The sequence below is a fragment of the Daphnia pulicaria genome, chromosome 6 (genome assembly GCF_021234035.1).
Source record: "Daphnia pulicaria isolate SC F1-1A chromosome 6, SC_F0-13Bv2, whole genome shotgun sequence".
Lineage (NCBI taxonomy): Eukaryota > Metazoa > Arthropoda > Branchiopoda > Diplostraca > Daphniidae > Daphnia > Daphnia pulicaria.
The window spans coordinates 19,507,566-19,521,728 of NC_060918.1; the positions used below are offsets into that span (position 1 = coordinate 19,507,566).

Below are 14,163 nucleotides of genomic sequence, written 5' to 3' on the forward strand. Positions count from 1 at the left end.
CACGCCGCATTTTCGAGGGTTTCTCCTTTCCATCCATCCAGCCATCCATCCAGCCAGACATATAGAGTCCATTGAAAACGGTAGTATAAAAAAAGGACAACTTTGAAATGATCAAGAGTGCACGTGTGGGGGATTTGTAAAGGCCCTGATTCTTTAGCCCCTTCTTCTTTTCTTTTCTTTTCTTCTGTGCTGTGTCGGTGTGATGGGGATATTCTTCTTAGACTATTTCGATGGTGACGCTCATCGCCGGTCCTGAGGATGGACAAACCTTTTTCCCGTCAATAATACATATCCACAGTTGGCATCAGCAGTCAATAGAAAATAGCCAAAAAGTTCTTTTTTTTTCGCCCTTTAACTTTTTCTCTCTTGTCGATTTGTTGAGGAGATATTCCAAGCTGAACGGATCCGCTTTGGCAACGCTCGCAAAGATCCGTTTGATTCGTTTTTCTTTCCTTTTCTCCAGCAATAGCGCATCATCCGCGCGCCATTTTATTCTTTTTATATTTTGTCCATTTTTAAATTCTTCGCGGGCATAATCGATTGGCAGTTTGGGCGAATGAAATGATGACGGAAAATCGCGACATACTCAATTCCACCGTCCATTGGAGACACCATCAGACACGGTGGACCTTATCATTTGATGGTTTAGACGAAATAGCATCCGTGCCGGACCTGTGGAAATTTAGTACGCACAGTGATAGTGTGGTGGTATATAATTCCTTTTATGAGACATGGGCTATTATGGATAAGGGGGGAAATCCGCGACGGATCCGGTTCATCGACTTTACATATTTGATACGGTACTTGGCTATTATAAATCATATGGTCCCGTATCAAAATCGCTAACAAGTTCATTAAAATGGCCAGCTTCTCTTTCATTCTAGAATTGCGAAAGAAAGAACTTGAATTTTGAAAGCGGATTATTTATAAGACTTAAAAATTTATATATATAGCGCGGAATTGAAGTTAATTCCGCCGGAAAAGATTTAAAAAAATAAATGATAGACATTATAAATGTCCAGGTGATGTGCGAGGAGATGGTTTCCCAACACAAATCTTGACCTCTTTTCTCTAGTCACCCATTATGGTATCAATCGATCCGCAAATAAACACTTGAGTAGCGGTGATCGTCCAGCGCACTTGAACCTTCTTAAAAGATTATAGACCAACAGAAAGCAGCTAGCAGCAGCTAGCTATATACTTAAGAAGGAATAAAAGGGACCGTTTAGAGGACTCAATGAATCGAATATACATATCCATACTCCATACATAATACCCCACTATTTCTATGTTTAATTTATAGGCCTAGAGAGTCTATCTATAGCGTCTCAAACATCAAAGGAGTTGCTGGTCTTCCATTTCCAGAAATCGGTGAATGGGATGAAGAAGCGAATAGGTTATAATGTAGCTTCCAAAAGAACTGGACCCCACAATTTTATATGTATTTAACCATCCGAAAATGATGTTTTATAAGACCTTTCTTATTATTAGTATCAAAAGAACGACCCCAAGACGTAGGGAAAAAAAAGGAGAACCTTATTATTTAGGCCCAGCGACAATTTCAATGGGTCACCGGTCACCCGCAAGAGGAAATAGCCGATTTCTTCTTCTTTTCCCATATGAGCTTCTGTATAGTCCACTGTTGTATAGTGCTACTACTACACATATAGACACGTCAATAGGCCCATCAGGGCATATCATCCGTGTCTAAATCGATGGATGTTGAAATGACCTCCTCTCCGATTCGGGTTAGAGAAGTTTAGAACTCTCTGGCGTCTAATAGGACGCGCGGTTGACTATTATTCTATACTCTGCTGCAACACACAGCACAGATTGAAAGGCCCGCAGCGGCTATTCAACCAGCCATGTTTTATTATTATTTTTTTTTTTTTTAGAATCGACCGAATCAATGACCATCAAGACGGATATATCTGACCATAGCGTATCGAATGGTGCAATCAAGGCGAAGGAACGAAAAAAAGGAAAAAATCTTTTCATCTTATTTTCGACCCTTGTAGCTCTTACACACACTTGAAAGAGATTGAAGCGGAGAAAAGGTTTTTCTCTGTCCTTTTTAGATTTCATTTTGTATTTATCTTTATTTTTCTTATATTATATATCGTCCCCCCTTCCCTTTTGGGAGAAATGAATAGAGGGACTACTTGGGGTCGATTCTATTGAACCTGCACGTGCACAAACACTGCGCGTCCACCAAACCAAGACGACGACGACCATCTCACCCACACACACCACAAGAAGAAAATCTTTTATTATTTTTTTGAATCTGGCCGCCCCATAATATATAAGGAAGGGCTCGCCATATCCCATTGAAAAGAAGATAAAGGGGGGAGCTAGGGAAAATATATAAAAAGCCATTCAACTGGAAACGACGCGAGACTTTTTTTTTCAAATCTTTTTCAAGTTCCCGCCCGTGGGGTTCGAATAATATGGGGTGAACTGGGTGAACCCCAATGGAGCCGAGAGAAGATGGGTGGACTAAGTGGACGTCTAATTGCCTTGTGCCGTTGGCTATATTCTATTTCTCGCCCAGGTATATAGGCCTATACATGCTGGGCTATATGGGCCCTTTTATAACACGTATAAGAGACGCGGGGGTGCAAAAAGGGGCGCCCTTTTGATCGAAACAGCCTCATTTGCTGTTATATACGTACAGGCCTATAGAGAGAAAAGAGGTGAAATAAGAAGGGGGGACAGTTTTTCTTTTGCTTTTGATCACAATGAAGAGGCTGGAACACGACGGGAGGGCAGACGTCTAAGGGCGTCTAGTCAATTGGCATTTGAATAGGCAGAGAGAGAGAAAAAGAAGAAGAAGAGGCCCGTTTGGAAAAACGTCTTATATTCCCTCCTTACTTGTTCAATTCCCACCCTCGCGATGGTTACACAGAATCACACTGGTGAACTGTGATGAATGCCCAAGTCCATATAGACAGGCTATACAGCCTACATAGGGCAAACTCGGCCAGTCTATATTTATAAGACCATCACATATACACATGAATATACATCTCCCACCAACCTCACCGATTTATTATTTTCGTTCTATTCATTTCGATTCCTTTTCTTTTCGGCAGTTTCTCTCGCCCCAGTGTCCGATATTCAAACGTATCAGTTTGACCATCTACAATTCCACACCTATTGAAAACATTTGAAAACATTTGGTCGCCACGTCGTCTTTTCTTACAATGTACAGCACTAGTACAGCACTACACTACTTCTCTCCAGCAGCAACAACCCCACAACGACCAAAAGAGTTTGTCACGGCTCTTTAGATATTTTGAAAGAAATTTTTTTAAAGTGGATAAGGAAAGGGGGAGAAATAAAATTAATAATTTTTTATCATCTTTTTCCCCACTTTTCTTATCTTTTTTTTCTTTTATTACGGTGTTCATATAGAAACCCCCTCGAATTTTATTTCTTCAAGAAAAGGGGGTCGTTTTTTTGTTGTGTGTGGAAATCAAAGTCCATTTATTTCTTTAATGAGTGTAGTACCGTAGTAGCCTACAGCAGGAAATGAAGGAAATATTATGGGATTATGATTGTCCGGATTTAAGATTTTACGACCCGGAAGAAGAATACGGGGTATACGAATGGGATATGAATCATCCGCTATTCATTTACTCCCCCCCCCCCGTCATAAAACCGCCATAAATAAAATTCGAAACAAAACAATATGCGCAGTAGAACTGTATAGTATACCACACTCTGTACCAGTCATATACAAAATGAGAAAAGGATGCTGGTATATAAATATATCCCATAAGAAAAGAAAATAAAACGGGAAGAATATTATAAATCACCACAGCTATATACCCCCATTTCCCGTAATGGATGCTGTCGACATGATTCATTTCCGAAAAAAAATCTTCTTTATAGAAAATAGGCTACACCATCCTATCCTACATAGCCGAAATATGCTATATAGTGTACTTGCTTTTCATCGAAATAAATTGAAAGGGTTAACAGCCGCATTCCAAAACGAGGGTTAGAAAAAAAAGGGTTAGATTTAAAGACATCCGCATTTATTTGATTTGATATTTTCGTTCCTTCTTGCCCCCAAATTTTTATTTTTTACGATTATTGTCCATCTCGACCCAGAGGTGAACCTATTTTCTTTCACCCCTCAGACAGAGAAAAAAAGGTAGTCCACCGTCATCATCATAACCATAATCAAAGTAGTGGTGTAGTATACATTAGTAGTAGTAGTAGTAAATAGTAAAAAAAAAAAAGCTATGGGCAAGTCAAGTATATATATGGAGATTAGCCCCTTTTTCCTACTATACCCACCCCCTTGGTTCTTATTTCCTTCGTTGGATAGATCCGCGTTCGTCTTTTCTTTTTCCCTTTCGGTTGCCATCTGTCGTTTCTCCAAGAGAGCCAGAGGGCTAAAGTGGCGGGAACTTGTCGTGACTTGTCCGTACTCGTCCACTCGAGAAAATCCAACAGGTCAAAGGTCTGCCCCTGCATGACCAAACGAAAATTTCAAATGGGATTGGGTTAGGGGGAGAAAAGTTTTGTGTATTGAAACAAACGAAAAAAAAAGGCTCTTGTCATCGGAGAACCTATATCTACTAGGGACTTGAGCACCAGAAATTCAGCCAAGCAGCAGAGAAACAGAAATTGGAAACCCCTGGACGACCTCTTCTAGACATTTCACTTTTTCAGTGATGGGGATATAGCTGGGCGTGGGAGGACCGTGTGAACAAATTCTTACCCCTTATAACCATGTTGGAATAGACCAGATGAGGGTCTACCATGTGTGTGTGTCTGGGCTATACTATAGAGAGAATATAATCTATATAGTTGTGTGTGTGTGTCTACTCTGTTTACTATGTGCTAGCTAGACGACGGACGGCCATCGACGGGGTGGTATAAGAGAGGAAAGATAATCGACCCTTCTCTCCCTATACTATGTAGTATTGCTGCTGCTGCTGCTGCTGCTGGCCTGGGAGCCGTGAGAACCCAACTCGCGAGACCTTTCCCACGTTCTCCACCCCCATATGACATGCGTCTATACACAAAAGGGACGCCCGAGAGCGTGCGGCTCCTACCGCACACCTGCCACGAGCCAAACAACCGAGGGGTACGAGCCGGTGGGCGGAGCTTGCTGGCGTTTCCCAGCTCCGCCGCGTATAAAAAGGCGCCGCAACCAGCCACTAACCATCCATTCGCTTTCCTCTCTTCTGAGTGAAAACATCACATTCTCTCTCTCTCCACTCTCTCCGCTCAATTCCTCAACCACAAGCTCAAAAATGGTGTCTCAATCCTTCAACTCGAAATTGACCCAGAAGCTTCGCCTCATCACCAAGAAGGTCTCCAACTTGGTCAAGCCTCTGTTGACCAAACGCCACAACAAGAAGACCACCAGCAACCAGAAGGCCGAGCCGATGACTCCGGTCAACCGGTCGTGGATGCATCCATCTCAGCTGAAGTCGTCCGAGTACGTCGACTGCTGCCAGCACGAAGCCGACGAGAACGCACTCAACGAAGCCCTGGAAGCCAAACTCCGCCAGCTGATCGTGACTGAATACGCCAACCGTCGCACTATCACCACCGCTCCCGTCAGCCTCCACATCCAGGGCCACTTGACCATCACACCCACCCAACAAGAAGGCACTTTCTGGACGACATCCAGCAGCAGCAGCAGCTTGACCGCCGACGCCGACATTTGCTGGAGGGATTGCTCCGTCGTCAGCCAACCCCAAAAGGCCGAGCGACAGACTCCTCTTCTCTACTAGAAGAAGAATTTCCCATCCAAATGTATACAACGAACGGGCTTGTCTGCTGTGATATCATCATCATCCGATCGCTGCCAATTCTCATCATCATCCTTCGCTCTTATTATTTTTGTGATAGAAATCCAATGTCTTCCCTTGGTTTCACTACCTCTCGACAATCTTATAAATTTCATGCCGTGATAACAGTTTTCAATAAAGAAATCATTTCAATCAAAACAAACATTTTCTCTTGTTTATTATTCATTTGGTAAAAAACAAAACATAAACACTACAAACAGTTTCAAGGAAGTTTGAAAAAGAAAGAAAGACTTTCTGGCGCGAGTTTTGAAATGTTTTAAAAAAAAAGTCGTTTCTGGTAACTTGAAACCGGCAGTCACCACGTGATATGGGGGCCATTCGAAAAGACCCAAAGAGGTTCGACATTTTTTGAAAGAAAACAAAAGAAAGCGCTGCTGTTTTTTCAAAGAAGCTTGGCGCGAAAGGCTGACTACACATGCGAGCGCATAACACACACAGTGATGCTCTCGTTTCTTTTGTGTATAGGCTCGCTTGACACGTGATGGTAGACAGTCTAGACGCTCAAGTAAAACAGTGCTGACAACGCTTGAGATGTTAATGTATGCAGCACAAGTAACACTAGCCACATACTCGTGTTATTGAATAAATGAATATGCGCATTTCAATCATGATCGTATTTCATCAACTGTTGGTTAGGCTACTTTAGCCTGCTCTGTATCATGGAAGAATGAGTCGCTATACAGTCTACGATGATGATTGCATCATTGCAGAAACTCGGACAGTTTTCAAAATGATTTTGGCGGTTCGATTTAGTTTCAAATCAATAGTTTTAACCAAATTCAACTGAGCCATTATAACTATTATAGTTTAACTGTGTGGGCTCAATGCGGCTCATTGATTTGGTCATTCAAGATTGTAACTTGGGGTTAGCATTTAGTATTATACGATGTGCACGTGCATAGATGGGCTGTTTATACTCTCCCCGAAAAAAGAAAAAAAGTTTGAATGGAAATTTTCAACGGTCAGAGTTTGCGGTCAGGTTTCGAAATAAAGAGTGAAACCGAAATCCGGCGGTTATACGCGCCCCCCGCCTCCTCCCGGAACGGTCAAATTATATCTTCCGCATTACCACGAAAAGTCTAATAGAGGGAAAAAACGCAGGTAGACATATATAGGAAGGAAGGTACTACTACACCCACACATCTTGGAAATATACCAACAGGTATAAATGTATAATAGAAAAAAGGTCGGGCGACCTATAAGCCGGGCCGAGCGTCATCTGGTAGCCGAGACATTCCTGCAAGATGTCCCTCACTTGAGCATTAACTTGATGTGGCTGGCCCCCAACTCTCTCACGTTGTCTTGTGTATATTCTAATAACTATGACTGCGCCGGTCTACTATACTTCCTCCTCCTTTTGAATTGCGCGCCAAAATAAACTTCCCTTCTTCTATTCTAACCGCCTCTTATTCATTTCAGATTGGGAAATGGAAAAGCGGAAGCCCAAAAGTCCCATGCTGACGTCACATTCCATTCAAGTCGACTGGTATTAAAAAGGGGAGAGCCCCCCCGATATATAACAGGTGGTCTATACGCATAACTTGTGCTTACACATGATGGTACTATAGATCGAGTTCTATCATAGATATAATAACACCAGCACGTACATATCAGCAGCCTTACGACCGTATGGAGAGAGGGAATTCCTCCTCTGCTCCGGCCGTGGGAAACTCGGTCGAGAGGATGTGCTGCCGATGAGTCGCACATAGCGATCCAGCAGGTGCTGGCTTTGCTGGCCTATAGACGCGTCCTTCGGTATGCGCCCTTAAAGAGCCAAAGCCAGCCCCACATGTGTGTGTGTAGAGCAGACGCATCTATAGTATAGACTATAGACTATAGCCTACGTGTGTAGAGTACTATATAGATAATAGACCGTGTTGTGATCCAGAAGCTCGCGCGCTCAAAGTTCTCCCTCCCCCAATCAGCAACCCGGCGAGAAAGGGGCGCGCTTATGTACAGCACAGTATAGTACAGGAGCAGAAATTTCGGTTCCCACGGCTTTGGCTATATAGCTGATGGTTGGTGTGCTGTGTGTGTGTATAGTAAAAAAATACGACGACGGGGGAGAGCAGCAGAGAAATAATTCGGTTATCCGACACTCTTGGAAACACAGCCCGCAACCCTCACGTTTGTTTGAAACAGATAAGACTCGACATGTGCTGGCCATCAGGAATGTGTTAATACATAGCCCTCCCCTATATATATCTATTGCTATGCGCCATACGACTCTCTCTCTCGCTCTCTAGCTCGCAAAACTGTATGGCTGCGCACAACTATTTACTATAGGCGCTATGTTGTAAATGCTTTCCCATAAAAAACATGTTGCGACGCGGACACTTTTTTTTTATTTTTTAAATTTCACGATGAGCCGCCATTTTGGAAAATGGTGGAATTGACTCAAGTTTGACGTATAGAATAAATGATAGTCGATTCCGGTAGATATATCATTTGTCGCGCTTGAATGTAATGGCGGAATTTTGTTTTGATCGAGCGCGCCAGCACGTTCCCTCGATCCGTTCACACGTTAAATCTCGAGAGACGTGCGCGCGCGCTCCATTGCATCCGGAAGGAATTACCGGTGAGTGTGTATACCCTAGTTCTCATAGGATACGATTTAGTATTTTGTTTTTCCTTTTTCCTTTTTCCTCTTGACTGAACTCTCGTGCTGCATCATTTCGATACATTGGGAAAAATATAGGCCTATACGCGCACAATCGCATCTATTACCTGTGTGTGTATTTATTTCCATTCAAGCGATTTTGCAAGGAACATAAATCAAATTCAAGAATAAGGAAATGAAGCGGAATTCCGGAACGAATGGAATAACCACACCAACACTGATGATGATGATGGCCAAGGTTGTATAGAGATGCGTATATACCAGTTTGTTGTGTTCCAGTGATGCAACTCTAATTCGGCTCCTTTGATAATAAGAGATCAATTACAAGAAAGTTTCCTTGTATAAGTTTAAGATTCGTTTCTATTCATTGTTTGGCGTATATAATCATTTTTGAAAAATACAAAAAAGCGTAAAACCCAAAGAGGTTTTGTCTAATTTCTTTTTGATATTCGGAGCGGGACGGATGGATGGAAACAAATTCGGGAAAAAAAGGACAATCAAGATGTAATAAAAATGAATAAATAAAAAAAAGAAGAGCTATAATGTATTTAGAATTCTTCAAAGCCAAAAGAGCGGGTGTTCAACTCTCTATATATGTACAAGAAATCCTTAAAAACTTATTGCTGTTGACGGAGAGATGGAAGGGGACGATTTGTACGCTCATTGCATATGCAAATGAGATCGTAGAACAATAACATTTGAAAAAAAAAGAAACACGGCGAGACAGGTAAAAATAAAATAAAATTTCAGGGGGAAAAAAGGGAGCCGATCTCTGCCCAACAGACGAAATAATTTAAAAGAATAAAGATTAAAAAAAAGGAAAAAAAATGATAATGTGTTGGTGAAATGAGTCGACACGAGCCGTGAGCGCGCGCATAGGACGAGCCCATCATTGTGTGTGTGTGTGTGGATGGTCGGGGCTCTCCCCTCCGGAGAGTCTCGAGACTTTCCCACGGTGGCCGTCCGTCCGTCCGCGCGCCACTTCTTTTAACACACACAACCCTCCCATCCAGCACATCTCTCCCTATATATATGTTGTTCATCTCTATGTTGTCGGCTGTTTCCCCCCAGAAGAAATTTTAAAAAAGGATGAGGGAGCCTGCCGCCGCCTAAGAAGCGCATCAGGAGTCTTTCCATCTCGTGCCCAGGCTCCTTTTCTTTTCTCTGCGCATCTCCCCTCTTCATCAGCACGCGCACATCTATACACACACACATCTCACGCTCTCCCTTTCATCTTCTTCTTCTTCTTTTCCCCTTAGAACTGGATGCTGATGGTCGAGCTTTTCTCTACTTCGGCTATAAGGAGATGGACATAGAAACACCGCCCAGACATCTAGTAGTATAGTAGTATCCAGCCTCCGCTGGATGTATAACAATAATATCTCCGGGCGGCTATATCGTATAGTATAGACGAGCTCATCCATTATGGATGTGCAATAGGCATAGAGCCACCGATATGAATATATACAAAAGTTGATTTGTGATGTCGGTCTATATGTATAGCCTATAATATAATACATTTGAGTTTCATTTCTGACCAGTCGAGACGGTTTCAAACCGGCTTTTAGAGAGATAGATATAATTGGGAATAACATTGCGTCATCATTTCTCTATTATCGTCGCGTCTACATAGCTGCCCCTCGTCTCTAATGGATTTTCGTGTTTTCGGAATTATACAATTTGTAGTTCAAGCGTATGAGTATAAAAGGAAAAGAGAAAGAAGAAGTGAAAATCCGTGTCACGTGTCAATCAGGATCAATCGGCTGACGTGTGTTATTTTAGAGAAAAACCGTCGTCGTGACTGACTGTGTGCATACGGCAGCTCGCCCTTTGGAACGGAACCATCCGACAACAACAACACCAAATGATAAGGACAACTGATCGACTTGAAGGTCCATCGTACTCAGACGATAGGCCACAGTTTTTGAAAAAATGTGCTGATGTCACAGCCGACGATGTTGACTCATTTCAAATATTAGTCTATAACGAAAGAGTTCAAAGGTCCATCGATTAAATTCCCAATAATGCGCAATTGCGGCCCGCGTAGCAACTTGTCAAACGGTTCAAAAGGCGTCAATACGAGAAGGTCGAATGGAAATTTTTTCGGTGGGAAAATAAAAAATAAAAATGTTGGGGGTTTGACTCTGTGATGGCGCGGGTTTCTCCGTGGGAAAAGACGGCAGGTGCTGCTACTCACTGGGCGATTCTCTCGATGCCCTTTTTCTTTTCCCTCTCTCTTTGCCCATTTGTGTTCTCACACAGGGAGTATATGCAGGGCACTCGCCGTATGCAGAGTCTCGTTATGACGTTATACAGCACCAAAGACATGGGATGAAAATCTAAGACCGGGCGATCGCATTCCATCACGCAATAAAAGATTTCTCGGCACCACTATTACTCTTTTCTATGTACGCTGGCCGGGGTTGTTGTTGTTGTTGTTATTTTGATAATGCTCTGCTATGCTAATCACCTTGACGCGGCCTTCAATTGTTTCGCTACCGGCTACGGATGCTGTTATACTTCGAGACGATGTACACACAAGAGCAGCAGAAGCAGCAGAGGCGGCTATTATTTTGAATAGACAAGTTGCTCCATAATGACGGGTACACACGACCAGCCCCATCATTGATCAACAGAGTCCGTTGCTTTTATTTTTTAATTTTTATTATCATCGGAAAAAAAAAGAAAAAAAAATACCGAAAACAATTGGACGGAAGTCAAAGGCCAATGGTCAATCGATAGAGGTGGTGCCGTTTGTTGTGTGTGTTGCACTTAATTTTATTTTTTTAAAAGGAAAAAGAAAAGAAAAAAAAATCACTTTTTTTATTTTAAAAGAAGAAGAAGAAGAAGTCGTGGGCTAGCGCGCGGGTGCGTTTTTAATAGACATAACACAGCCCGAGGGCAGCAGGTGGCGGCCACGAGCCACGCACACACCGAACCGGGGCCCGTGAGAAAATTCGGTTTCCCACGCTCAGCGCTCCAGCCATCCAAGTGGGGCTCCCAGCTCTGCTCTCCCCCTCATCACCACCACCCGCACAGCCCCCCACCAAAATGGGCAGGAGGGAGGAGGAGCTTCTCTGCCATGGGGTCGGGCTCCTATAAAAGCTGGGGACCGAACCACATTCGACATCACTCACTTTCCAGCTCTCAAGTCTTGCACATCTCATCATCCGCTCTCCCAGCACAATTTCCCTTTTTTCTCGAACTAACTCGAGTGAAAACATTTGAATTTTTTGACTTACTCAACATCCTCAACCGAACAAACAAAATGGCTCCAGTTGTGACTCTCGATTTCGCCAGTGAGACCCCCATCTCCCGCACCGTCCAGTACAAAAAGGTAAATTCCCGACAACCAATCAACAAACTGTTTTATCGATGAAATCATCCATCGATGACAATCAGTTTGACAACTCAAAACAAATCATCTAACGGTTTTTTCTCTTTTCTCTAAAGGTTACAAAGCCATTGCTGGAACGACAACGCCGGGCTAGAATCAACCGGTGCCTGGATGAGTTGAAAGATCTGATGGCCGGCGCTTTGGCCGCCGAGCACGGCGAGGCCGGCATGGCCAAGTTGGAGAAGGCCGACGTCTTGGAGCTCACTGTTCGCCACTTGCACAAATTGCGCCGCGAACGCCGTCTAGCGGCCAATCCGGTAGTGGCCAGCGATCGCTTCCGCGCCGGATTCACCCAGTGCGCCCGCGAAGTGTCCGTCGCCTTGGCTGCCATTCCCGGCGTCGATGTCACGCTCGGCACCCGGCTCATGACCCACCTCGGTCACGCCCTCAATGGACTGGATGCTCCCACCACCACCACCCCGTTGACTTCGACTCCCGTACCGTCCGCCATCACCACGGCTCTGCCCATCCGCTCCTACAGCCCACCGGACTCTCCCGACTCCATCACCGACGCTCACGAGCTCCAGCAGCAGACCATGTGCTGGCGCCCGGAGTCGCCCATGTCCAGCGGCTACGGCAGCGACACCAACGCCATGGAGCGCCCGTCGTCCAAGACCTCGTCCACCAGCTCAGTCTGGCGTCCGTGGTAGATTCTTCCGCAACACGCTTCATTTTTAAAAACAAGAACCGATCATCATCATCTGAATGGGCGCGCTGTGATAAGACTCTCCATCATAACATTTTTACATTTTCATCATTTCATCGTCGTCATCATCATCGAGACAAAAATTCGTTTTCTCTCTCACTGACGTCAAAAGTCTTTCAAAATCGAAACAAATAATGTCGCAACTTTACGAGAGACTTGACTTCATTTCGAAATGCTTTCTCGATTTTTTGTTTTGGCTCTTGTACCGTAGCGTGTTCTGCACTTTGTTCTTCCGATTGGTAGAGGAGAAATAACGTGTCGGCAAGACCAGTGATCTCACCACCTTTGCCAATAGCGTGTCCTCGCCGCACTCAATTTTTTAGCCGAGTTTCTCCATGTCAAAATGTGTGTTTTTTTTTTAATCTTTGTAAAACTGTGATACAGATCTTCCTTTTTTGTGTGTCTAAATTCATGCAAAAACAAATTAAATTGAGGACGAACACGTTTCGATCCACCAAGAGAAATAAAAATCCTATTTCAAACTACAAAAACAATTCTCTTCTTTTATTTTATATTCAAACGTTTAACGCCATCTAGCGGTCAAAGTTAGATCTGGGTTTACCGCGAACTTAAAAAAAAAAAGATTTAAAAAAAAAGTAAAAACGTAAAAGAAAACTTGACATGTCAGAGACCTTTGATCTTATTATTTTTCTCCGGTTCCAAGTCTTTCTGCTGTGTGTTGTTATTACCCAAAGTAAATATAACGAGGCCGGCTAAAGGTTGGCGTGGAGGAGAAAAACAAAAGAGATTGCTGACTACTCCCATGCAACAGGGGTGGGGGGCAATGATGACACGCGAACCGTAAGTTATGCCACCACCACCCTGCCGCCACGTAGTCGACGAATGTCAACACAACACACAAAGTCTGGAACAAAGTTTCCTTGGGCTGATTTTTAGCCAAGAAAAAGCTCCCTGGGGCACGAGATGTAAACACTTGGGGCTCGACCCACCATTTCTTATCTGCAAAAAGAGCGAGACGTGAGAATTTTAGCCTTTCCTTAATTTTCTTTGTAAATCAAATGAAAATAAAGAAGGAAAAAGTTGTAATTCAAACGCACTTGGTGAGTCATTTTTCTGCTGATCGCGCGAGCGCAAAAAAAAAGTCTAATCACGTGATGATGAAAGTTCAGCGTGTGGATAATAACAACAACCGCGCCCCGTTTCTAATAACTGCACAGCGCGCCCGCTTCCGACGAGTTCATCAAACTGACTTGAGCATTGCTAGCGTTTCAAAAGTCGATAGGATTACCAAAAACAAAATTATAAACTCTATTGTGCGAATACAGTCGTTGAATAAAATGAATAGTTAATCGGGTAAATGTTTGTTATGCAAATGATGTTGGCATTTGAGTTCGATAGACACAGAGCTGCCATCTAGGAATCGATTTATAATTACGTGCGTCAGACGGAAGACACACATAGGTTAAAACACACACACACACGTCCTGAGCTCAACAACAATTTGACCTCGGCTGAATTTTCACAATGAGCTTGCATATCATGCTCGAGGCTATAGGTAAAATATCTGTCTCCCTCTGTTTCCAACAGACGTAGGTACAATTACGAAATTCCCCCAGAGAAGACGACGACAAGACACTTTTATTCC

The 14,163-nt window shown here is 43.4% G+C and overlaps 1 protein-coding gene and 1 long non-coding RNA gene across 2 annotated transcripts; one reads left to right on the forward strand and one right to left on the reverse strand.

Moving 5' to 3' along the window:
- Positions 1-11,568: 11,568 nt before the first annotated feature.
- LOC124344452 (enhancer of split m7 protein-like) lies at positions 11,569-13,003 on the forward strand. Its single transcript, XM_046797996.1, has 2 exons — positions 11,569-11,791; positions 11,908-13,003. Exons 1-2 carry the CDS (start codon positions 11,723-11,725, stop codon positions 12,499-12,501), a joined length of 663 nt encoding a protein of 220 aa, XP_046653952.1. The 5' UTR covers positions 11,569-11,722; the 3' UTR covers positions 12,502-13,003.
- On the reverse strand, positions 12,919-14,016 carry LOC124344455. Its single transcript, XR_006919744.1, has 2 exons — positions 13,616-14,016; positions 12,919-13,517 (listed from the first exon to the last, which is right to left on the reverse strand). It is a non-coding gene; the product is annotated as an uncharacterized LOC124344455 (long non-coding RNA).
- Between the last annotated feature and the right edge of the window lie 147 nt (positions 14,017-14,163).